The 26881-nt window shown below is 45.8% G+C and overlaps 1 protein-coding gene across 2 annotated transcripts in view; it reads right to left on the minus strand.

Annotated features, from left to right (window-relative positions):
* Positions 1-10584: 10584 nt before the first annotated feature.
* Positions 10585-26881, minus strand: part of LOC119453389 (poly(A)-specific ribonuclease PARN-like) — a 59466-nt gene continuing 43169 nt past the window's right edge. Inside the window, exons 16-20 of one of the 2 annotated variants that reach the window (XR_007467098.1) lie at positions 23969-24043; positions 20791-20986; positions 13866-13923; positions 12771-12832; positions 10690-10764 (exon numbers count right to left, since the gene is read on the minus strand). Coding sequence is in view for 1 of the 2 variants with exons in the window: in XM_037715429.2 (XP_037571357.1) it covers positions 10670-10764; positions 12771-12832; positions 20791-20986; positions 23969-24043 (428 nt within the window). In the remaining variant the exon portion in view is untranslated. Of the gene's footprint in view, positions 10765-12770; positions 12833-13865; positions 13924-20790; positions 20987-23968; positions 24044-26881 lie in introns of both variants that reach the window. The other variant, XM_037715429.2, reaches the window with a different exon arrangement.

Consider the following 26881-nt stretch of genomic DNA (forward strand, 5'->3'; position numbering starts at 1 on the left):
ACCCCCGCCGTCTTCTTTCTTGTCCTGCTGCTGCTGCTGAACTCAACTGATGATGGTTATGATGATGATGACCCCACACAGTGGCACATACACACGATGGCGGATTGGCCGAGAAGTGTGGACGCTAGAACTTAAGACTAAAAGAGAGTGGTGGGTATAGTAGTAATATCAATAATGAGAATAATAAAACTAGAAATACTTGACATTATTATTAACATTTGCATGAATATTTCCTTACGAATATAGGTAGAAAGAAAAACGTGTTGTTTAGCTGTCCGTCTATTATGAAGGAAAACAAAAACTTCCGAAAGCACCTGTATCTCACGACGAATGTCGACATTAATACGATTATCATTGAAGTAATGCAGCGGCACACCGTATTGCCAAATTATTTACTTCTCTGTAGCTAGGCGCTCCTCGATTCAATTCACGCTCTGGTTTTGTTGTTGTTGTTCTTGACCTGAGTGGTTGTGGCGCATACCCACAGTGGGGGATTGGCCATGAATCGGGTGGTTATATTCGGTGCATAAAAATAAGGGAATTAACGAATAGAATTAATACTGGAGTTTAGAAAGGAAGATTTTGTGAGAGGAGAAGAAAAAAACTAATTAATAATAGGTTAAAAAAGGAATAAATGAATAAAAGAAAACTATGGTGGGAAAGGTGACAATAAGTTTAGCATGGTAATCGATTTAATTCAATTAGATAATTTTGGATTGCAAAGCAAGCATTTCTGTGGCTGAACCCAATAATAGAGGCTCCAAAAGATAGAATTACAGGTTCAGATAAATCTAGGCCAATATTGCGAAGCGGGATTTCCAGTAGTCTTTTCCCTATTGCAGAAAAGCGCCTACAAGACAACAAGAAATGGTCTATTGTCTCCGCTTCGCCACAGAATGAGCATAACAGTGAGGGGACCAGACCAGACCTGTGTAAGTAAGAGTTTAACGTAGGGATACGGCAGCGCAGCCTCGTGATGGCCACTTCAATTTTCCGGCTTTGGCAAAAGTCTCTGTGCCAAGGGTATAGAAGATGTCTGCATTCCAATGAATTAGTTAGAGTAGAGCCTGACACTGCCTGCATAATCACACTCCTGCGAAATCTAGCAGCAGTGGTCCCACTCTGTTCAGTTCTTTCTCCACAATCGCCTGCTTTCGATTAGCATTCTTAAAGTAGTACACGCACTTTCGGTATGTTTCTATGCCTCTAACAGTTTTACCGCCAACCTAAGTCACCGGGAAGTCCATAGTTTAATCGGTAGAGGTTCGTGCGGCAGTGCTGAGGTAACCATGCATGTTCAAAACCAACCGTTGGACCAAATTGGGTCACTTGAGTATGGGACACTGGGCGTGTGCCGCTCTGCAATGAGCCTCTTTGACATCAACTTGGATCGTTGGGTATGTGCCGTCCTTCTATAATAAAACACTTTGACGACAACTTGGATGACTGGGTACGGGACACTGGATGTGTGCCGCATTTCCATTAACCTGTTTGACGCCAACTTGGGTCGCTGGGTATGTGCGACTGGATACGCGCCGCTCTTCAATGACAAACAAAAATTAGCTTAGCTTGCACTAGAGCGCAAGGCTATATAGAAACAGCGGAGCTAATCGGCACCTAGCACTACCAAGTCATCCCCAGCATTTTCCGGAATTTATTTATTATTGATCGATTACTGATTTGCTATTGGTTGGCTATCGATTGGCTATTGCAAGGTATTGACCACGTATTTCGGCTAGTCTAAGCACTACCAAGTCATACCATCATTGAGCTTAAACGATAGGAATAAACTTTATTTGTCCAACAGGTATGGCTGTTGGTGCCCGGGGCTAGGCTGCCAGGGGTCCATCGCCGGAGAAAAATCTTCCGAGATCCTCGGCAATGGCCCTGGCCCGCTGGACGGCCCACTCCTGGTCCTCGGGTGCCTCGCTGAGGAGGGTGGCTTGCCATCTCTCAGCGAGGCGCCCCGCTTCAGAGGGTCCTGCTGTTGTCTTCCCCCTTCCTCTTGGTCCTTCTTCCTCATGGCGTTGGCATTCCCAAAGCATATGAGACATATCAGCCTGTTCGCGCTCGCACCACGGGTAGCCGGGCGACGGCTGCAGCGCGGTCCACAGGCGGTGCAGGTGGTAGGGGTTGGTGAAAGTGCCCGTCTGCAACCGCCTCAGGTCGACTGCCTGGGACCTGTCCAGCCGCCCGTGGCGTTGTGGATATTTGTTATGTTCTTTCCTGTAGTGACCAAGAACCTCTCGGTACGAGGCCGGAAACTCCTCGATATCGCGGTCGGCGTCCCCGTGGCCCTCAGCTCCGTCCGCCGCGATTTGGGTTGTGTTGGTAACTCCTCCGCTGGGGTCCCGCACAACAATGGCGGTGGCTGCCCTCTGGGCGATCGCGTCGCGGCGGGTAAGCTGCTTCGCGACGAGATGGGCGCGCTCGTTGTGGTTGGGCGGGATGCCGGTGTGTTTTCGGCCGTTAGTATTGTTGTTGTCATTGTTGTCGCGGCTGTTGTCTTTGTTAGTGCCAAGCTCCCGACGTGCGCGGGGAACCATTTGAGGGACTTGTTCGTAATCGTGCCGGACACGAAGTCCCCGGTTCCGGCGTTGAGCATGCGCGCCACATCCGCGGACACTCAACCTTTGGTGTAGTTCCGGATCGCTGATTTGGAGTCGCTTATGATCAGGCTCTTAGACTGGGAACGCTTAGGAGTGAGGATCAACGGCGAATATCTCAGCAACCTTCGGTTTGCAGATGACATTGTCCTATTCAGCAACAATGGAGACGAATTACAGCAAATGATTGAGGACCTTAATCGAGAAAGTGTAAGAATTGGGTTGAAGATGAATATGCAGAAGACAAAGATAATGTTCAATAGCCTGGCAAGGGAACAAGAATTCAGGATCGCCAGTCAGCCTCTAGAATCTGTAAAGGAGTACGTTTATCTAGGTCAATTGCTCACAGGGGACCCTGATCATGAGAAAGAAATTTACAGAAGAATAAAATTGGGTTGAAGTGCATACGGCAGGCATTGCCAAATCCTGACTGGGAGCTTACCGCTGTCGTTGAAAAGAAAAGTGTACAATCATTGCATTCTACCGGTGCTAACATATGGGGCAGAAACTTGGAGGTTAACAAAGAAGCTCGAGTTCAAGTTAAGGACAGCACAAAGAGCGATGGAACGAAAAATCTTAGGACTAACGTTAAGAGACAGGAAGAGAGCGGTGTGGATCAGAGAACAAACGGGGATAGCCGATATTCTGGTTGACATTAAGCGGAAGAAATGGAGCTGGGCAGGCCATGTAATGCGTAGGATGGATAACCGGTGGACCATTAGGGTTACAGAATGGATACCAAGAGAAGGGAAGCGCAGTCGAGGTCGGCAGAAAACCAGATGGGTGATGAAGTTAGGAAATTTGCAGGCGCAAGTTGGAATACGCTAGCGCAAGACATGGGTAATTGGAGATCGCAGGGAGGGGCCTTCGTCCTGCAGTGGACATAAAATATAGGCTGATGATGATGATCAGACTATCCTCCGTAGCTCCGTGGAGTACCGCGAGGGCTATGGCCATCTCCTCCGCTGCTTCGGCCGACGGCAGCCTCGCTGATGCCGTGAGTCGGATCCTTCCCTTCGAATCTACGACCGCCATGGAGAAGGCGGGCGCCGCCGCCGTCGGCCGGCCGTGTCGTTGATGTTGCCGCTGTTGCTGCTGCCGTTTTTGTCGTAGTAGTAGTAGTAGTGATGGTGGTGTTAGCATCCCCGGTCCGTCTCGCACATTTCGTTGTAGTGGCGGTGGTGGTCGTCGTCCCTCGTCGCCATCAACGTTACCGGCGGGCCGCGGGAACCTGGCTGCATCGACGAAGAGGACGCCTTCTCATCTTCCGTGCTCCTCGAGAATTGCTACCGTCCTGCATTTACGTATTTGCACGTCATGCACTGGGTGCATGTTCTTAGGCATGTTTTCTGTCTGTATGGCGTCCCTGACTTCCGGTAGCAGTGTTTCCTTCAGTCCCCGCGCCTCATGATATCGAATACCGAAGCAGGTCGAGGATTCGTCTTCCCGTTCTGGTGCCCGACAGCCTCTCCAGCTGCGCTCTGCGCCTCGGCGACCTCCTCGAGCGTGTTGTGTACACCCAGATCGAGGAGCCTGTGGGTTGGCGTGTATTGCGGTACCCCCAGGGCGGTCTTGAGCGCCCTGCGGATCGCCACGTTCAGCTTGTCGGTTTCGCTCCTGTTCCAGTCGGCATACGCGGCGACGTACGATATGTGGCTCAGCGCGCACACCCGTATCAGCCTCGTCACGTTGTGTTCCTTCATTCCTCTTGTTCGCGACCCGCCGCACGAGGTGCGTGGCGGCGGCCACTTTCTTCTGCAGTCGGGCAACCTGCTCGCGGTTGGCACCGTTCTCTTCCAGCCACAGGCCGAGCACTTGGAACTTGAGCTTAAACACCTTCGCTAGTTCACAGGTGTATCTGCCATTGCGCGTGGACTCCTTCTGCACTACCACCAGGATCGGCCCACATTTTCTGTTCGCTCTGCACGGACTAACGGTCGACCTAAACAGCTCCGCTGTTAAAAAAAAAAAAGATCGATAGAACCCATCTCACGATGAATGTCGAGGTTAATGCGATGAGCATTGAAGCAATATAGCATCCCACCGCATTGCCATCGCGAAACTCATGTATTAAGCATGTGTGCAGCCAGGCTCTCCTCTTCGCGCTTCCACGCTGGACATGCTGCGCCATCTAGTGCCGCCGCCGCGAAGTCCGCGTGAGGCGTGTGTGTGAATATATATTCAGAGAAGATTTTCTGAATATACTATATGACACGGCTTGCATTCCGCTCAACGTCATGTAAATTTTAAAGGATCTTTTTTTATTAAGGCGCGTGATACGGCTGACGGGTCGAAAAATCCGATGCCCTGTGTTATGGCACCAAAATGCATGGTGCCACCAACAAAGGTCATGGGTTGAAGTGCCTTTATTAACTCTACGTTAATTAAGACATAGTTAATTAATGCACTCGAACCCAGGACCATTGGTGGAAGTCGAACCCACGAGCTTTGGTGCTACTTAAGGAAAAGTTAATTAAGGCATAATTAAGGAAGGCACTCGAACCTACGACCTGTGGCGGTAGTCGTACCAGCTTTGGTGGGAGAAAACAATAGGATGTAACAACGCATTCGAATGATTCGTGGAGCCACCATGCCACATGGTGCCACCAACAACCCATTGGACCACGAATATCCTCTGTACGTCCCGATTAGATCCGAAAGTCCCAGTCCTAGTTAGGACGTCCAGTAGATAACACGAGGACATTAATTTCGGGACGTCCTATTTAAAACATCCTTCGGACATCCACAGGATTGAAGTTCTCGGATCTAAACAGCTCCCAGAACTTTATCTTATGGATGTCTGACGGATGTTTTCAACGGGATGTCTCATACCGGACATATGTGGGACCAACACACACAATCCAACATGTACGTACTACCACAGCCTGCTATATATTGGAGGCTGTGGTACTACGTACGCGATCTTATCGCTGCATGTTCGTCTCTTTCACGGCTGCCCTCAGTGCACCCTCATCCGAAAAGACATGTCATCAGACAGCAACATGAAGCTGCCACACTCAGATAAAACTTCCAATGAAGGCGATAAATGAAGAAGTTGCAATGAACGACCCAACCTACACGAGCAAATCGGGAGGAAATATCACGTAGGTAGAGCACTGCAACAACTGCGCATTACCACCTTCCGCAAGGCGTAACCGAATCAAACGTGTCCTACGCTCTTCGAACATGTCGAGAAAGCTGAGTACTGCAACCCCTGCCGTAGAACAGAGCAGTGACTGCCTTTACCCAGTCGAATCGCCGCCATTCGGCCCTGCCTGTTGCATGTACGCCTTGCGCTGCTTTGCTGCGTAGTCGGTCACATGACTAAACGGCGCCATTTTATTGGGTCTCTTTCCTTCGAAGAGACCCAATAAAAGACCCAGTAGGCTTCGAATGCCTGAAGGTTAGTGCGCTCCGTGCTCAGTTCGCGCGTTTTCTCTGAACGTGGTGGTTGTGTTATGCGCTCATCAGTTCCTGCGTGAACGTTTGTCAGCTCCACGTGAACGTTTCGTGGGCTCCACCTCCGCGGCGCCTGTGCGTCTTACGCCTATCAGGAGGTAAGTGACAGTTTATGGAGCCAGTGTTTCTCTGCCCTGCAACCTTTTCGACTAGCGTGTCGTCGTGTCTGCGCGTAATCGAATGCCAGGCATTGTACATTGTTTGCGGCAACGGTAACATCAATCGGCAATTGGCGATCCGTTAATTGTACTCCCGCAATACTGAGTTTGGTCGCATCGTACTGCTTTTCTGCAAACTTTCGAGCTTACTCAGTGCTATATATATTGTTTCTGTGCAGCGCCGATCGAGATCCGCAAAAAAAAAAAAAAAAAGTCTGAATGCGGAACTTTAGAACCGCTAACTCATCCCATGTGGTAGATTCCTCGTTGGCGTCACCTGTTCTCGCACGGGCGCGGTGCGTCGGATGGACTTTTTCGCGCTTGCGGCGCTCATGCTACATCAGTCTGGCCGGATTATACCCTTCTCGCGCCTTACTGCGCTCTACCTTCAAAATAACATCACTGATTTTCCCGGGGGAGCAGTATAATTTCGCTCGTGCCAGGCTTTTCATATGCTGCTCTCCGTGACTTTTCAAAACATTCCAACTCAAAGAAGATGCTATGCGCAAACGCAGTCTGTCAAATCTGCGAGACAATTGCTTGTCGCTGCGAGGGAAACTATAGCGCCAGAGGAGGAAGACGTCTGGAGGTGGAAAAGAGCATCGCCACGTTCGTGCCCTTTCAGTTTGTGCTTCGACATCGCGGTTCTCACTGCGCATGCACGCGACGTCCATACGCTTGCGCGTAACTCGCGTTCACGAAGTGAAACTCCACTAACTTTTTTTGTTTGAATACGTGAGAAACCAGACATGGGAACAGCACGAACAGAAATTAAAATCAGTACATTTTCACAAAATACCTAAACATTAGGCAAGTAAACGCATGCATTCAGCATCTCCACCAAGTCTTGCAGCTGCTTTTGAGCAGCATACACACTTCTTACATGAGCTGCAGACACCCCGAAAAAAGATCTTGTAGATCTTGGGCTTTCAGCATGTCTGTCTCACATCCTGCTTCGCGAGAGGCTATGTAAGCCCAGGAGTACAAATATATCGTAAGACAAGTCACTGGGATTCCTAAATAAAGGATTCTATAGCTTTCAATAGTGTTCTCTGTAGGATGTCCCAAATAGAACACAGCGTCCCAACGATCTACAAAACAGTGTTCAATCGTTTCTTGCCAAGGACACAGGCAGCATTTTGTTGACCACAGAACAAAGCAGCTCTTCGCTTGTAACCACACTTTAACTGGAAGTGTTGCTGAATGTAGTTTAAAGAATGTTTTTGTCCCAGGAGGAATGCGCATCCGTCGGACTTGCTAAGGAACATCCTGATACCATCATTGAACATTAGGTGAACGATATAAGAGAACCGGAAAGAGCACTTCCATCAATGCATTAGAGATTGCTTTGTGGGAAACAACAAAAATAAATCCTAGGCTAAATCGCACCTTCAAAAAATAAATGGTTTCAACCATTTCCTTGAGAAAACCCCAAGGTTCTGTAGGCAGCTCTCCGAGTGTCGATGACACCACAATGTTTGGAAGGTACTCAGCTAAACAAAGTTGCAGTATTTGAAGCATTAAAAATAGCTTTTGGACTTCACGAAAGCAAAACAAGCAAGCAACAAGTTGCCTAACAAAAAGAGTAGGTCCCAGGCCACTGCGTTCAAGCGGAATGAAAAGCTTATCCGGCCTCATAGATTCATATCACGAGCTCCAAATGAAAGTAGCAAAAGCTCAATGTATGTCTTGCAACAGCAGATGTGAACAATGCAATACCTGAAGGATATACATGAGTCGGGTCACAGGAAATGTATTACAAAAAGTTCATTATAGAGGCGACAAATGCTGTCTAGACTGAGCACCATTACATTGTATGGGAGCAGACTCTCATTTTCGATTCAGAGATGTATAATGCAGTTTGGGTCAAGCGGGAAATCTTTTTTGATAGTCCTCTGAAGGACACCCCAGAAGAAAACCCATCCCAACAATCCAGAAATACATATTCTACAGTCTCCTCTTTTTTACGTAAGAAGTAGTTGACACCCTGAGGAAAGAACAGTCATTTCTCTTGGATTCGCATTTTTGACCAATGAAGTACCCGGAAGATTGAAGAATGTCTTCAACCTCAGAGTTATAGGCACGTTTTTCACCCTCTTTAATATGTCCTTGCCCGAGCGTATGCTGCAATTTGTTTGGTACTTATGTAGGTACTGGGAGGACTAAATCACAGACGTCTTTGTATGCTTCATTCCAAGTCACTTCCTTCAGGTATCCAAATGAAAACCGCGTTGACAGAAATTGACACGAGCTGACAATTTCCTTTAAATAACCATAACTGCCTTCATGCTTATAATCTGGGGAAAATACGAGATTAGGTAGGGCTTTGCTCAGTCTCAATTGAATGATAGTGTGCACGAATGGGTTGCGACCGCCACGAATAAAGAGAAAACGGTTAACCAGTTGACGAATGAACAAATGCATGTATATTTCTCTCATGCCAACATAAACTAGCTCTTTCAAATGGTCTACGGGTGTTGATGATGATGTCTATACTATGGTACATACCCACAAGAGGTATCTATCAGGCAAAGAGTGTGCCAACGTGTTGATGATGATTTCGATATTATGCCATATGCCCACAAGAGGTGGGCAGTACATATCGAGCCACAAAATAGCTCTTTGAGAAGATCGCAACGCGTTGATGATGATTATGAATTCCATACTAAGGCGCATACCCCCAATGAGCGATTGGCCGAGAAGCAGCCAGCATATTTAAAATAAATAAGATGAAATTAGAAAATATAGACCAATTAAGACTTGCAACATTGCATAGCAGGGGTGGGCGAGATCATATGCACATGCCAGTTTCCCCAAAGATGAACAACCGAAATGGGCAAATTTATAGTGTTTTACTGACCGCTTCATGAAAACTTTGTTTCACATAGATTCCCACATGTGCATTGGATCTCCATACCTTTTTCGCGTCACTGCCTGTTTCTCGGAGGTTGGTCGGTAGTCTTGATTTGTGGTCGGTGTCCAGGATGTAGGTTTCGCTGTAGTGCAGGTAGCGAAGAACTGCTCGGCTGGTGGGGACAAGTTTGAGGCGCTCCAGTTGGCTGGCCTTGTGGGCTTCGGTCATCTCTTCCCACTTGCCGTGGAGTGCAAACGCATAGCTTGCTAATGCCGCACAAACGGCAACGCGTGTTTCGGGCTGCTTGGGACCAATATGCTCACTGCGCGTGAGCGTCTCGTGCTGCAGCATTTCGAATTACGTAGATGTCAACTGCAGTTGACTCACTAAACTTTTTATTGACTTTGGATAGTATACTTTTCTAGGTAGTACGTTTTATCTTGCGTATCTTTATCATAATATATGGACGAGGTTGTATTGTATTTGTACAGAGGCTGCTTTTTATATTTCCACAACCTAAAATTTTGTTACAGTTAGTCTCTAAAGGGACACTTAAAAGGGAAACTTGGTTCATATAAAGTATTCTTTCAAAACCGAATTTTTTTGTTAATTTCATGGTAAGTGGTTGATTAATAAAAGAGAAAATGAAGGCAAAGCATTAATTCTTTCACTCCGCACCGAAATCCTAGTGCCGGTAGACCAGAGTGAAGGGTCAGATGTCAAAGGATTTTATCGTATTTGGGTCGTTGTGTCACGGTAAATGTTCTCGAACCCTTTACAGTTCAGTTTCTGGCTACTTCAGAATCACATACAGTCCACCTTTACTGATAAACAACTATGCAACTAGTCCTGAGTAAAAATTTCAAGATCAATGACATCACAGCGAACTGAGGTGGGGACACTTCAAGGCAGCATCCACAGCTGTCTCTTGCTTTTGCATCTTTTCGGCTGATCGAGCCTTTCATCACAATAACAGCAGCTTCTTAGGCATTGTAGAAGGCTAATTTGATTAACTAATACAATTTATTTGTCTCTTTGTGTCCTTAACCCATTTTCTATTGCTGATGAGTATAGTCACCAGAATTTGCACCAATAAAGCTGATGACTAGTAAACCGTAGTTGTCACGAGGCCACATTATGGAAACCTCTGTGAAATTTGCTGCACTTTTGTTGCATGGCAGAATGCCAGCAGATGGAAAGGAAGGCAGAAAAATCCATGAGGAAGAAAAAGACAAAGTCAATGATAGTCTCTGACAGAAGGTCAATTTCCTGTCACAGACAAGAAACAGAAAGGAGCAAATGAAAAGGAAACCAGAAAAAGACTTGTAGCTTTTTCTGGTTTGTAGTTTTTCTGGTATATATATATATATATATATATATATATATATATATATATTGTGTCTCCGCATTTTGAATTTGTAATGTCTTTCCCACTCCTCTCTTGCAAAGCCTCATGGCCTTGAGAGAATTAATAAACAGCGAAATAATATCAGTGCGACACTGCACGTCTGAGAGAATGTGTTTTATAATGCTGACGAGGGCATGCGGATGAGTGAGGTGACGGGCGGAGGACGGAAGCTCTTGCTGTTGTCCTAGCTCCAGTCGTCATTTTCTTCAAAGAATTTTTCGGTGACGGCAATCTGCACGGCCGTCGTCGTCTTTTTCACCAGCTTCGGCTTTGGCCCACCTGGAACAGGCGACGGGGTTTTTGTTTTTAGTCTTCGAGACATAAGCGAGACAGCAGACAACGCCACCAGCTTACCTTCTTCAGTTTGGCTGGGGGAAGGAGTGAATGTGAAAGTCATTAGGTATTACAGAAGAGAAGTAGTTATGATGAAGCTATTGATGGTTTTTCTTGAGCCACACGTACAGAGAATCTTACAGGATGTCTTACGCAGCACTAAAGACTAGGGCCATGCGAATATTTGAAATTTTTAATAGGTCTTCGCTACTTGTTTTGTATTCCAGTTCGAGAATTCACTATTCGAAGTTGTCTAATAGTATTCGTTTCATTTGAATACTGTAAGAAACAACAACCGACTGTCAGTTGTTGCAGTCTTCAAGAAGACCGATGGAAATAAAAACTTGTCTAAATGATTTTGGTGCAGAACCGTGGTTGTTGTGCAGATGATCCAGTTCCTTAATAAACACACGGACAAGGCCACATATGCACAGCAGTTACCAGAATTTGAGTATGCTTAAGCATGTCTTGCCTTAGGCAGCCTACAATTTCACTGTCTCTATTTAGACAATACAATTTATTATTTGGCCATTCTCACCATAATTAGATTCCTTCAATATGATGTGTGGAGCTGTAGTATTGTCCTTAGCTCCATAAACGAGCACTACAATTTATTACCTGCATCTGGGATGTTCTATCGCTTCTTGTCATAACTGTCCTTATTAATTGTGATATAGATAAGAACATAATTTTCTTTGTTTCTCAATTACAAGCTTCTCAATTGACCTGACATCTAGTTGGTAACGGCATCACATCTACCAAATAATGTGAACAAACCTTTATTTCCATGCAGACTCCAGTAAACACATACAATTAAACACATACTCTAGTAAACACGTACAAGTGCTGTTTGTGTTTATAGTGCTTATGTGCATTTACCTGCATCTACATTCTTGAATTCGGTGATGCACAGCTTCTATGATTACTAGGATGGCACGGTAAAAGCTGTGACTAATGAAACGACCGAAGTTCTCTCGTAAGCTAGTAAAACATTCCTAATGTGTTGACCAGCCAGAAAGGTACACATGGTGCTTTCTTTTAGGCTGCGTGGACTAAAAAAAATCGCTTGTCGCAGGTGGCACAATTCCTCTGCGTCATCTGTATTACGTAAAGAGGTGGGGTATTGCTCCCATAACCAAAGGCAATATCCAATTACCTCATTAGCAAATATAATTTATTCAATGTTCACTTATCAGAAGTCCTTAGGCAAGCATGAGTTTCTAGGTAACTGTCTCCAGGCCATGTGGGGAAATAAATTGTCGTTGCACCTTCTTCCACACCGGCAATGTGCAGTCATGGACTGATACCAGTGCCGTTACATCCACCCTGATGATATGCAACTTTGGTATCGGCATGGTCCCCGAGATGGGTCTGCTACGCCATCCAATCTCGGAGGCCATACTGGGGTTGGCAAAGCAGTCTCGCTATCTGCCACGCGATGGCACCACTGCCATATTCATCATCATATTTCTCTATTTGTAGCCCTGCCAGAGGCACCACTTAGTTGTACTGTCTACAGAAATTCAGCCGACAGCCATTACGTTTATCGACGTGTCACAATAAACACAAGAATGTGGAGGGGATTCTGGGAAGTTGAAGGAAAGAGCAGGTGTTCTTTTACAGCAAAATGGTAGGCATCATATTCCACATACTATAGGAATGTTAATTGGCTCAGTTGTTCAAGAGAGCATGGCCTAGCAGATTGGACAGTTCAATACAGCCCATTCAATAATTGTTTCGAGGCAATCCCTTTAAGAATTAACAGCACTTAGTATCGAAAGCTACCAAATGAAATGACAAACTTTGCAAATACAAACATCGGCAAATATGCCTTATAAACTATTGCTGTGCCTGACAGTCAATTCAATCAACGTCCTCAAAAGCAATTCTCAAGTCACTCTCTGTTCTTTCCTGCTTTCAAACGTCCAAAATTGCAACAAAGATGTGCTCACCGCTTTCGTCTTTAGACATTCGAGGGGGGCTGCTGGGTGCTGAAGAACTAAATGAGGCGGATCTGCAGGTAAACAGAGAAAGGATGAATTGTACAGATGCGTCAGAAGCGGGAAGGAGGTTAACACTGGATGCAACAGCGATTTCATTTCATTTATTCGCCTTTTCCGTCAAAAAATTCTCAATACAGAAAAGTGAAGAGGATGCTAATGGTTATATTAGACCTGGCAGGCCTCTTCTGTGGACACAGTTTGGCAGTCGGAAGACACGACATTCATAGAGCAAAGATAAAGAAAGAACAGCAAAAATATGACTGAAAACAAAGCATGGTGCAAGAGGCTGGAGCAAGCATGAGGAAAATAAACACTAAACAGAATAAACAGAATATGTACACTAGCACAAAGTAAATATCCAGCACTTTCACACAACAAAGATAAAGAAAATATATAAAAAATATTTTGAATTAATAAAGACAAACACTTTCCTTGGTATTCTGCTGAAATGAATCAACTGATATTAGATACATGCATCTAGCAAAGTGGACCAGGTTACTTGTAGACGCACTACTTATAGACCTTTCACAGCAAGCAGTCTGTGCAAAGCACACCAGGGGTTGGCACAGGCGCACCTTCTGAATTAGGAGCAAGCAGGCATCAGCCGCCTCCGGCCACTCCAGTAACATTCTGTCGAGAGGCCGGAGATCGCCGAGTATTATTTCATTAAAATGTGAAAAACCAGAAGGAAGATATGCTCGGTCATGAACTACAAGAACTGCTTCAGAGACTTGACGGTGTGGGATGAGACTGTTTGCGAGCTTTATCCGCCTCAATTGCAGAAAGAGCACCCGTTTTGCGACATTTCGTCATGCACATTTTTTCACAAGGCGAGCACAACAAACTGAACCGCCTGCACTGGAGAGACAAATGCAGGCAATGCCTGCCAAGCTAACATCGCCTGTAGCAACAACACAGCATTACCACGACCGGTGGCACAAAATATCACAATAATGTTGAACTTCGAAAAGCATGCAAGTGGGCGCTACGTCCCCCCCCCCCCCCCCCCCGCGTAAGCACGACTGACATGTTCGAGCAACTTAACTTTCCATGGCAGTGAAGTCAAATGTGCAATCACAGGCAGGCCCCACGTGTTTTCTTTCTGCACCGGGAATTAAACAACGGGCAAGTGAATGCTCTCTCACTTGGAACATTTTAAAGTGAAAGCCTGAGATCTGTTTCAAGGTCGCATTGTGAGGTACAGAAAGGCCAGAAGCGAACCAAAGCATGTTCAGCCGTGTATAAGAGATGGTTAATGATTAGCAAAGTTAATTAATGATTGATTAGTGATTGGATTAAGGTGGATTAGGGTGCATTAAAGAGGATTTGGGTGGATTAAAGAGGATTAGAGTAGATTAAGGATGAATTACAGTAGGCTTCACAAGGCTTTTGCTTTTGCGTCTCTTAGGCGATGGCTAAGGACACTTCCGAAACTTTTTGTCTAGCGTACACAAATACATTTTAATCTGTGCTGTCAGTAATCAGAAAACCACTCCTAAGTTTATCTGATAAGTTCTGGCGATAAGAATCGCGTGGTCAGAACCAACCACCATGGCTGGAGCAGGTCGCAAACAGACAGGCATTTTCTGTGCGAGCCCACACACCTATTCCGGAACGAAGTTGTTGCACATAAAGTTATGACAATGGGTGCATAGCCGTAACAGGCTTACAATTATACTGATGTAAGGTGTGAGACCGGGCTAGTTGTTATTCCATATTGATACTACCAGCACAAAAACAGACACGAAAAACAAAAAGAGGCGACGAGGGCAAGCGCTGTCTTCCAACTGGCGTTCGTTACAAAGAAACATGAATACAGTCGCCGAATGATTTTTCGGAATACAAAAATTCGGACTTACTGGATATTGCGTACGTCACAAATGCATCGTCAGGATTCCCATAGAGCTTATGCACTTTTGCGACAGATTTTTTGGACGAATTGAGGCCCCAAAGTTCGATTTTCCGGACTAAATCGCTCGTTCTGAGCGACGCTACCTGACCTTAGGCTGCCATGTTGGATTTTCTGCTGGCTTGGCTTCCAGTGGCCCGCTCTATAAGCCTCCAAGATTGGGAGGCGCACGCCATTCTCCCGTCTCCGAGGCCATGCCCGCTCTTCCTTAGCTGAAAGAACGCTCCAGGGGACGGCACTTTTTCTTTCTTTTTTTCGGTCAGCACTATCGTTATAATCATGTTGCGAGATCAGTTGCTATCTTGCACGTGGTGTGTGTGCCTCGGAGACGCCGCATCTTTGTTTGTTTGTGCGGCTTCGTATTTGTGTGATCGGCGCCACCTCCTGTGCCTTCGAGAGAGTCAAGTGGTGCGAAGTAACAGGGCTCGTTTCTTCAATCTCCATGGCGATCTCCGCTAACAGAGATCGCCAACGCGGTGACTGCTGTGGCACTCTTGTTGGCCGTATTTGGAGACAATGTCAGTCTTGCGCAAATCCAAGCAAATCTGATCGCCTCCAAGCGTAGTATGAGGCAGGGAATTATTGTCGCTCCACCGCACCGTCTCTTATCTCTCCCACGCACAAGCAAGGAAGCGGGAAGCCAGCGCCGGAGGGAGCGGGGGGGGGGGGGGGGGGGGGGGCATTTCTACTCTGCCAACAACCGCGCTCGTCGCTCGCCGCACCGTCTCTTATCTCCACACGGCTCTGACCTTTATGCACTGTGCATTCGCCGCTCAGTTTCTGTTGCAGCAATAGACCGCACGTACCTTCGCCCGCTGCAGCGTATGGGCTTGCTGCCAGCGTTTTGACAGTCGTTGTCTGCAGTCATTCAGTGTGATCTTTTCATGTTTGTTTGTGCGCGCTCACACCACGCTTGTTCATTCAGTTAGTAATAGTCGGGCCACATTTTCCAACGTACGCTACACATGCAATGCTGCCCGGATCGGCAGTGCAACGCTACAGGTGTGTCCCTTCGCACACGCTGCCCACGGGAAGCGCTTCTCATCAACACCACCGTTTCACACGCGCCTTCTCGTGGTCATCGAGTCTCTCTTCATATCGGTCTACTTACGCCGCAGCACACCTGCTTACTTAATCAGCTCATGTTTACTACAATTCATATTGCTATCAAAGCCGCTCACCTTACTTCGTATGACATTGCTGTGTTGCTATCGCATTCATTGCTTCGCCCTTAGGGCGAAACTATGACATTTTTTTTATGGCACTCTAAGCCTAATAAATTTTATTTTTTAGGGTGAATGAGTTTTCTGGACTGTTCGATTTTTCGGACTATTTTTCGGTCCTCGCGAAGTCCGGAAAATCGGTCGGCGACTGTATATAACTTCGCGCACGTGATCACAACCACTCATACTTGTGTGGCAGTCTTGTTTACTTGCACAGGTATGTGTGGTTGTGATCACGTGCGCGAGGTTATATATTCATGTTTCTTTGTAATAAACGTCAGTTGGAAGTCGGTGCTTGTCCTCATCGCCTCTTTTTGTGTTTCGTGGCTGTTTTCACGCTGGTCGTATCAATTATAAATATACTGCTGTAAGGACTACAATATATGCACAGAGTAAAGCAAACATCAGGCAGCTTCTTTAATCACCTTCAGACAGTAAGCTTGTACAAACTACCATTGCAATGAACATGGGACGTATATTCACACTGCCTATGTAGCTTTAACCAAAGTTTTGTGTTGTCTACCCACTCAATGCTCGCTGCGGTGGTGGAAATGACGGCTGTCTGAGCCTGTGCCTGTGGCCGCTGTGGCCATACTAAACAAGCGAGCAATTGTCAATCAGAAGGCGCTCAATGGCAGGCGCTGTCACACGACCAAATATGGCAGTGCCCTTGGGGATGGCGCTTCACTGTGAAAGGTCTACAAATTCTCTTTGATTCTCACAGCTGTGAATCTAATTTAATATTGCTAAGAGCAACCAATACTTGTTTTACATGGAGCAATCTGCAAAATGAAGGAGCCAAGATAAATTTTTCATCAACTGCTGAGCTTTCTCTCTGAAATTTGCCAGAATCATTTAAAGGTCAAATGGTAACAAAATTTCGGGCCACGCAAGAAACCTAATTTCAGATAGTGTAGATATACAGAGCAGCCACTTGCAAAACTTTACTTTTTGACACTGAAACTGGAAGAAGCCATTACCACTGCTAGAAGTGACAAGTGATTTAGAACACACGGCTCGTCAGCACGACCTCCAAGATTGGGCGGTGCCCGCACTGCACTAAAAATTTCGGAACCGACGTGCTGGGAGTTGCCGTCATATCCGTTAACCACCAGCTGCACACTTTATCTGCTTAGGCGCTATTTAGAAAGTGCGAATAAGAAAATTAATCCATTACCGGCCTAGCAGCTTTGCTAAGATTGCTTCAGTAGTATGTACTCATCATTTATTACCAATTCAGGCAAAGTGAAATTTTGTTGCAGCTGGCCTTTAATTAATGTTCCAGCACTTCAGTTTGTCAATTAATTTGTCACTTTACCGTCTGTAAGCCCTCATTAGCTCAGTTGGTAGAGCAGACCTAGTTTCTGTTTTTTTTTTGTTTCTTTTAACATTACACCAAAGTGGATGCTGTACGACACATTGGAGGATCATATATTGACTCACATTGCAAATGTGAGGTCTCACATAGAATCTGTCTGTCCTGTACACGCAATAGTTTACAACAATAGTTCTGACTAATTAATGGGAATCTATGCAGAATAACCATTGTACAATTCATGCTCAACAGATGCACAAGCAATGCCACAGCTTTGAAAATAAACAATTGCGAAAGGCCACCCAACCGGAAGCTCGGCGCCACCATTAAAGGTCAAGGGCATGACATTTCTGATTTGCAATTTTGTTTTTGTTAAATGAAGATCCAAGCTCTCAAGCCCTAGAAAAAATAACATTGACAAGTGTCAGAGCACCCTCAATAATTTAATAGTATAATACTTGTTTCTACAAACCAGCTCCAGTTTGGTTACTTGGGAGCATGTTTCGTACAGAACGTTCAATTCAACATTCAAGGATGTCAAGGATTCCGAAAGCCAAAATTCAAGTAGGGTTTTTTCAAAGTCGACTTTCCCATTGCAATAATGTCAATCGCCTTCTGGCATGATGGTTAGTACAGCCATACCTATGCAACTCTCCCCAATTTTTCGTGGTGTTATGTTTATGAACTTGAGCTCGTTTTACGATTTTACGAATGTTGCGTCAATTTTTACGAAAAATGGGTTCAGTTGGCAAAAAAGTTTTCAAGATGTTGAAGGATGGTGTTGGCACCAGAAGACAAAAAAATGCATACAAGAAAAAAATTGTGGTAGTATTTTTGTCACCCTCTTGTGGTAGCAATAGTCAACGCTACCTTATATTAGAGGGGTTCTTGCTTCAAGCAAGGTTATTCAGAGAAGTTTCTGAATCAGGTGAAATTGCCAACAACAAACATTGCCTGCTGCTTCTCAGCCTAAAGGTAAATCACTGTTAATAAAGTGCGCATGTATCCCGTAAAAGGTGTTTGCTCAGAGTAAACATGAATAAAATGCTTGCTTTTATCTCCCCCTCCCTGTCTGTCCGTGAAATTTTTACGAATTTTGATGTCCACAGGTTGACACGTATGGCATAGCGTCCGGTTTCGGCCAAAGATACCCGCTATGTTAAAGTCGACTGAAACTTACTTTCCTCCGGGCATTTCTAGAGTCTGGGGCTTGAAAATCGAGCCATCATGGCTGGGGTGTGAACCAATGAGCAAAACGATAAAATAGTGGCAAGATTGTTCACTTCGGCTTTGTCTAGCTCCATGATCGCAATGGGGATTAAACGGGCCTGTCGTTAATGGCTGTGGGCACGTTACATTGCAATCATTTAGCGACACTAACAAAAATGCCTAGGGATTGTTTCCTTATAAAGAGTGTCTATGGCATAGCCCTTATGCAGAGTTTGTTACTTTGAATGTTCCAGAGTTGCCCCAAATCTCAGTTTTCAAGGAATACAAGGAGCACATTCATTTTTAAAAGGTTTTAAGAGCCCTTGAATCTTTTTTTGCAAATTCAAGGGTCCTCAAGGATTTCAAGAAGGTGTACAAAACCTGACAGTTAGGCAGATTAAAATTCAAATTGTATTCTGGGGTTCTTACATGCTAGACCCATGACACGACCAAGAGGCACACCATACTGGAGGACTATGGCATGCCTCCACAACATATACATATATAATGAAGTGAATCTAAAATGTTCCTTGTTCTATTTCAGCTGGTATACTGCAGCTGTAATGAAAGCAAACATGCAAGATCCAAGATAATGTTGGATACAGCGAAGCGAATATATGTTCACATGGCAGTTCAAAGTTCGTATTATGATAGCAAAAATATGAAGTAATCAACAGCAGCAACTTGAGAAACAGCACACCCTGGACGTGCGTGTGCATTTTGAGCAAAAGCCTGGCTTGGCTGACCAGCCGCTGGCAAGCCAATGGGCCAATCAGGCGTGATCACGCGGTTGCATGTTATTAATAGTGCAAAGCACGTTTTTAATTTGATGTTGTTCACATGCCACATCTAAGCACAGCAACAACGAGCTATCAAAATTGACAGGAGACCCTTTGCTGGCCCTTTGGAGGCATCACATGTACTTGTATTTCTTTCGTGTGGACCCAATCACAAACTTTGTTTTCTTCACCCGATATTGAAAGTGCTCATGGAATCCACGTTAACCTCACAAAGTCTGAACGCCATATCACATCAAAGAAATTTAAAACAACTTGTTCACACTTACTTCTGACCATGCAGAGTACATTGGTTTGAAGAAAAACGAAATTATATTTCAGTAAAAATTAAATAGTACAGTAATTACTTAGTAATTGGTTTGCTGAACTATCTACCACTGAAAACTCCCTCCAGCATATCAAAAATGCTAGTATGGGCTCTACAATCGGTTTCCAGCACTTAAATCAGAGTTTTTAGGCATAAAATTCAGCTTATCAAAAATAATATGTTGGACACTGTGGGTTTAAGTGGAACACTCCATATGTGCAATTACCTGAGAGTTCAGGTCATGTCAGTGCAAATATGGTCACTAAAGATGTTGCAGACTCCGATCCAAGTGAACAAGCCAAAATTACGCTGATGTCACACAAATTGCACACAGTGGAAATGAAACTACGCACATTAGCTAGCCCTAAATTGATGCATTTCATTCCATGAGCACTGTACATTTACAACTAGATATCAGAAAGACATTTTAGTGCTGTATGTGACTTCGTTATAATCAGGTTCATCTGCAACAATGTTGGATTAACAAAAATACGGATGCATTAGAATCTTTTTATCAACACTGTTCTTGCTTTGCAACTGCCTACCTACGTTAAAATTAATAAAAACCTTAAAATTCATAAAAATCCTGCAGACACGACCCCAGGGGAGGAGAGGGATGGAGGATATAAATTTTTTCTTAGTTTTCCTTGAGAGCATAGCTGTTGTGGGATACAAACACATTTTATTAACTTTTAGGTGCAGCAAACAAACCGCAACAAATGTGGAACAGCATAAACTGACAACCACCGCATTGTTTTTGAGATAAAAGTGACTTTGGCAGTGACTTTGATGTTGCCAATTTTGCCTGCTAAAGAAACTTGTCCGAATAAACCTGCCCGAAGCAACTATACCCTCTGCTGTTCTTTCACTTCCAAGAATATCTTCAGAGACAAACAAGTGAACCTTTTTTGCAAACATACTTTTTCATAAAACCCTAGAACGCAGAACAGAAACATTCGTAAAAACCCCAGAACAACCCCAAATTTGTAAACTTTACATAAAATTCGAAAGAGTTCGCAGGCATGCAACTGTTACCGAGTGTTGGAGAACTCGGGCACCCTTCATGCAAGAGTGCAAAGCAACTACCTGAGAACATGCAAGGTAGGCAGTTTTATAGAGCAGCTTACGGATGGATAGACATATGGATACGTTCAGAGCTTAAAGAATACTAAGAGCTACCGCTGTACAAAAGGAAGACAGGAAACGAACCTTTTCCGCTTGCGTGCCGCGCTCGAGTCTTCCGTTGTTGCCTCAGAGTCACGCGTCGAGGTCACTCTGTGCACTGCTGCTGTCGTCGTCGTTGCTGCTGCAGCTTGACGCGACAACCTTGTCATGTAAGTGGTGTAGCTCTCTAGGCGGTAGGGCTCGTGGGTCGAGGTCTTGCTCGAGCCGAGTTTCTTCAGAGCTGCAGTTTCAGAGTGTCGGCATTTCAAAGGGCATCGTCGTCAGGGAAAAGAAAAAGGGGGGGGGCGGGCCTCATTAAAGAGACACAAACGAGATACACTAAATCAGGTTAGACTCAGGACTCTATTTGTGTCTCTTTTGCAGCAATAGGTTGAACATTAAAAGAGAAAATGAAGGTCAAAGTTCAATTTTTCGAATTTCCCATTGAAAGTGCTGGCACATCAGTACTAAGGAGCCTTATCCCTGTTGGTAACTTTTATACCGCAGTGTGCCCTTCCATCTGTTGGCCCCCTTCTTGATTTTGGTATGCAATACATCACAGATTTCAAAGTCGTCTTTTTTTTTTGTTTAGACAGTTGCAGCACAGTAAATGTGCTGAAACATTGCCAAGTTAGGTATTTGGCTGCTTTATACAATATAGTATGTCTTTACCAATAAATAAATGTCGCAGTTTCACCCGAAAGGCGAAGCATTAATTGCGATAGCAAATTAGTAGAGAGCTATACAGAGTAAGGATAGTAGTTTTATCAGCTGTATAAACTTGGACATGCAGCAGCACCAGCAACGCGCAGAACTGTTGTCGATGCCGTCGGCATTTTGCCCGCGTTCGCACCGAACGCGTGCGGCTTGGTGACTGTTGCCGGTGCCTCTGGGGGCGGCTCGGAGGTTTTCGACAAGATCAGAATGGGACACTCGTCGAGCAGCGTCGGAAGTCTTTACCACCTTCTCGCCTCGCAACGTTTTTATATAAATACGCATTTGGTGCCGCAGCTAAATGTCGCCTCCCCTCCCTCCCATCCCCCCACGGCCTTTCGCACGACGGAAGAAGTCGTGTTTGCTCTATATATATGGTGATTGTAAAGGAGGAAAGAGACACTCAATTCTGCAGCCCTTCAGGGAGCACAGCGCAGAACGTGCGTTTGCTTTCCACCGTGCGTTCGTTCGCCGTGAAAGCACACGTCCCTCGTGCGCTTTCACTCGCTCATACAGCATACGGTGCGCGGCGATGATTTCATCGGCGTTTGACGTCATACGGAACCTCAAGGCGACGGCGACGCCGATGGCAGAAATCTGCTTGGAGTGTCCATATAATTGCTATCGAAATTAAAATTTAAGAAGGCCTGAGCAGGCACCGTGAATATCCATGGCGTCATGGCAAGCTGATGCAGGGAACTTGAAGGCTGCATCACTACACATCTTTCTTTTTGTGCCTTTTCTGGATCACCAGGCGTCTTTTCACGCTGCTAAGAGTAGCTTTTTTTGGTACTGTAAAAGGGTAATTCACTAATAAAGCTCATTATTTTTCTCTTTAGTATCTCTTTAGAGAAGGTTTTATTAAGGCTCTTGGAGCCGATTGTTGCAATGACACGTTACTCCATGGCCTAAGCAACTTCGATATGTAGACCCCAAAATCCATGCGTCATAGCTTGTGCCCTTCTTTGGTCCCATAACTTTTGAATTTGGCTCAATAGTGGATCTGCTACTACCCTCTGCCATCATGCATAGACTTATGAATGAGGGAAAATCCGGGAAATCGAGGCGCTCTACTTTTAGTTACTATCGCACGAAGCTGACAAACAACAAAGCTAGCGAAAAGCATACAGGGTGAAATTAAGCGTTATATTTAATTGAAATATAGAAAATACTAATAAGGTAAAGGAAATGAAACTGGGTGAAAAGAGAACTTGCCACAAGTGGGAGTTGACCCTACAGCTTCCGCATTAAGTGTGCAATGGTCTACCAATTGAGATACTGCGGTGGCCACCCTCCCGTTCAGTTTCTTAGTTATCTGTGTGCATGTGCAAGATCTAGCCCTGGGAGTGTTAGCCAGCACCACCACTCAGAGCAATGGTGGAAGATAGAACATCCTTTTAAGCACAGGCTGCAAGTAGTACCAGTCACTGACTGATAATTCGGACTTGACAGAGATCGCCTGAATGTCCAAATAATTGGGAGTCTGAAATACCAGGTTAACCACAAAATTAAGCCATTTCACAAGTGGTCGAAAAAGGTGTGCCGTATTCGCAGACTGTCACTTTTGGGGATACCACTCAGGGATACCATGACGCATCGGTGCCTATGTGCGACAGCACTCTTGGCACAGGGCCAAGCACGCTATCTTATCCCAGTGCAGAAACACTGCCATCCGTCGACGTGTCCAGTAGTAGCCACGCAAAATGTTGAGAAAATTAAAAGTATCTTGAAAGTGATAGTCCGAAAATACGGCCATAGTTTCTCAACGCGATGCTGCGTGCACATAGGCTTGCCTTTGGCCTAGACAGTCCGCAGCCGTCATTTCTTAGCAATGCCTTTTATGCTATTCTTTTTTGCACTTTGTCAGTAGTGAGAACGACGTTTCACACGCGTTATCAACGTGATCAGCCAGCCATGAACAGTGGACAAGAGTGGCACAGAATCAAGCGGAAGATGTCTCTACAAAATTGCGGCCTGTATCTCGACCATTGCCATGCTGTTACTACAAATAGACAAGACTATCTTGACCATTGTCATGCTGTTGATACAGCGCCTACAGATAGGTGCTGCAAGATGTCCAAAATTTCAGTCGTCCTTATACATTAAGTTTATGGGGCTAGTGGCGGTGCTGCGGAGGTGCCCGAATTATCAGTCGGCGACTGTACTTAAACATGGGAGCAGGCAATTGGCAAACAGACCCTGGAATTCTACCTCACGGCATCAAGGCTCAAAGCAGAAACCCTCGCTATGCATTGAGAAAGAAGAAAGTGAATTCGACAGGCTCAAATTTTTTTTTAGTTACAACCACACGAAACCACACAATGAAGCCAAGGAAAGCGCAGAGGAAATTAACAGATTAAAGAAAGAATGCGAATGTGGAATTATGAATGATGGTTAAATTTGCTATAAGCTTCATGTTCTTCTTTCCCAGTGGTGGGTTATTACAATTGTCCTAATGATGTGTAGACAGTTATGAAGATATTGCATGTGTGATGAAGCAAAAGCTTACCCTGAGTTGCAAGAGGGCTGCTAGCCATGGCCACAAATGCCTGCGTTGAGCTGATCCAATGGATGGCTATTTGACCTGAGAAATATAAGGGGGGGGGGGGGCAGAATCAAGAGAGAAGAAAGGAAGACAGAATAACATCAGTACTACAAAGTAACATAGTATCATATACTGAAAACCACTGCAGTGGTGGAATTGTGTTAGTCATGACATTGAATAGGAAAAAGTTACTTTGTGTGCCCACCGGTTCATCTATAACTGTAAGAATCATGTAAGGTCAAAATTTAAAGGACGACATGACAGATATAACAAGCAAACCAAAATAACGTAAGACACAAAGAAAGAACATGCTTCCAATGTTTTTCGTCTTCGTCATCGTCACCTTATGTTATGCCTACTGCAAGACGAAGGCCTCCAGCGACCTCCAATTATTTCTGTCTTCCACTAGCAGACCCCATCCGTCCCATTGGTTGGTAATAGCTTTACTGAATTGTCCTGCAGTTTTGGCGACCCGGGCTCAGGTATCCCACGGCGGGACGTCGAGATCTTGTCTCAGCGCCGCCTCGCAGGTCTGCTGGACAGTCCAGAGTTGGTCGCCGAGGTCGGAGCTGCGCAGAGCGGCGGCCCACCTCAGCGACAGGGTCTCGGAGTTTAATTCGTTTTTGTGTAGGGTGTTACATTCCCATAGCATGTGTTTGAGTGTAGCTGTTGCCTGTTTGCATATCTTGCATGCCTCTTCTTTGTGTACTGCAGGGTATATCCGTGTGAGGTGCCTGCGAACTTTCTAATCTCACCATAGCACCTAGTACTGTCATCCTCGACTGCGCTTCCTTTGCCTTGGCACCTGTTATTTAACTCTATAGCTGGCGACAACCTAAGCATTCAGTGGCAAATATCATCATCATCAGCCTATATTTATGTCCACTGCAAGACGAAGGCCTCTCCCTGCGATCTCCAATTACCCCTGTCTTGCACTAGCTGATTCCAACTTGCACCTGCAAATTTCGTAACTTTATCACCCCACCTACTTTTCTGCCGTCCCCGACTGCGCTTCCCTTCTCTTGGTATTCATTCTGTAACTCTAATGGTCCACCGGTTATCCATCCTACGCATTACGTGGCCTGCCCAGCTCATATACCGTGGCAAATATACCCGCTGTCCAACTCTAAGGCTGTGTTCTAATACCTGCCACAGATGGCTAAATAGACAGGTAAGCACTCAAACACGGCCTCCGCTGTGCTCCCGTTCCTTCTTCAATGCCTTGCACTGTGAAGGCTGCGGTGCAGTGGGGCATGACCACAACCTTCTGCCTTCTAAATGACATTGTGGCGCGCAGTTCAGATTTCATTTTGGATGCTAACGCAGATGCCACAACTTCAGATTGGTGCCTACGATGTGCTAAACCTAAGCCAAATGCAGTTGTCCTCAGCGAGGCGCAGTGCGCTTAGCCAGTAAACTCGTGGTGGCACCCCGCGGCAACCGCGGTAGCTATGCTACATAGCAGACCGCAGCTACATGCAACTGTAGTGCATATGCGCAGCGTTTGCTTTGTGCATGACACGGCTTGAGTGTGTGCTCGCACTGATTTGCTCCAGTCTTACCGTGCTACGTGGTGCGGACTGGTGTTGTCCTTCAGCAGCTTGACTGATGGATAGCAGCCACATCCAACTTGTGCATTTTGAAACACTATGAATAGTTCAGTATGAAGCAAAGTTTTCCAAGGCGTCTAACCAAGAGCGGCCAGGAGTGACCCCGCGCTGGCAAGCGTGCGTATGGTCTGACCTTAAGTTTCACGTGGTTCGAGGCTAATTGAGCATTCAAAACTAATCGAAATTAGCGAGACCCGACGGCTATGACACCGATAAGCCAGGTGGCCAAAGTTTAACTCCTACACAGGCGGCCGAGTGTGAGCAGATGATAGTCGGCTTCTTCCAGAAGTACGTAATTATAATCGAAATTTGAAAGCAAATTTTCACTTACTTGAGCCTGTTTATTAAACTTCGTCAATAAATATACAGTGGAATCTCGATGATACGATCACAGCTAATACGACTTTCCGGATGATACGAATTTTTCTGAGGTCCCGGCCGAGCCCCATTACTTTGCAACGTGCTAGAGAACGGTTGTTACGAATCAATTTTCAACCCGCGTCGGTTGATACGAATAAACGCGCCCCACCTATCGCCGCGATAGAGAACAGCGCGCAGTCATGCGCGTTTTCCCTTTGTCTTTTGGTGCGGAGGCGCGGACGCGGCGCCGGACAGCGCGGTAGCCGCGACTGGGCGCAAAGAGTTTGAAGCGGTGGTGCTTTTGTTGCTTTTGTGCTTTTCTTCTTGTCTCTTCGCTTGCTGCGGCGGACGCGCTTCCCCACGCGTGGCTGCCGCAGCAAGCGAAGGTTCGTGCGGTCTATTGCTTCAACGAAAACTGAGTGGCGTAAGCACAGCGCATACAAAGGTCAGAGCCGTGTGGAGATCGCTTTCAAGATATGGTGCGCGCGACAACACCGACAGCCGGCACAGGCGCAAAGTACAAGAACGCATTTGTTGGCAAAGTAGAAGCCGCCCCCCCCTCCCCCCCAACTTCCTCCCTCGCGCGCTACCTTCCCGCTTTGCTCCTTGCGCGTGGGGAGATTGCGTCGTCAGTTACCCTTGCGCTTGGTTGCAAGATATGCATTTGGCGCCGCAGCACAGCGTTGCCCCCCCCCTCCTCCCTCCCCTCCCATACCCCCACGGCCTTTCACGCAACGGAAGTCCCGTTTGCTCTCCACTGTGCGTTCGCTGTCCGTGAAGGCGCGCATCTCTCGCGCGCTTTCACTCGCACATACGGCGCGCAGTGACGACTCGTGCTCCACGTGTCATGCTCCTCCTCCGCATCGCCCTCGTTGATCTCCTCTCCCATCGGTGGGCGTACCTCGTG

The sequence above is a fragment of the Dermacentor silvarum genome, chromosome 5 (genome assembly GCF_013339745.2).
Source record: "Dermacentor silvarum isolate Dsil-2018 chromosome 5, BIME_Dsil_1.4, whole genome shotgun sequence".
Lineage (NCBI taxonomy): Eukaryota > Metazoa > Arthropoda > Arachnida > Ixodida > Ixodidae > Dermacentor > Dermacentor silvarum.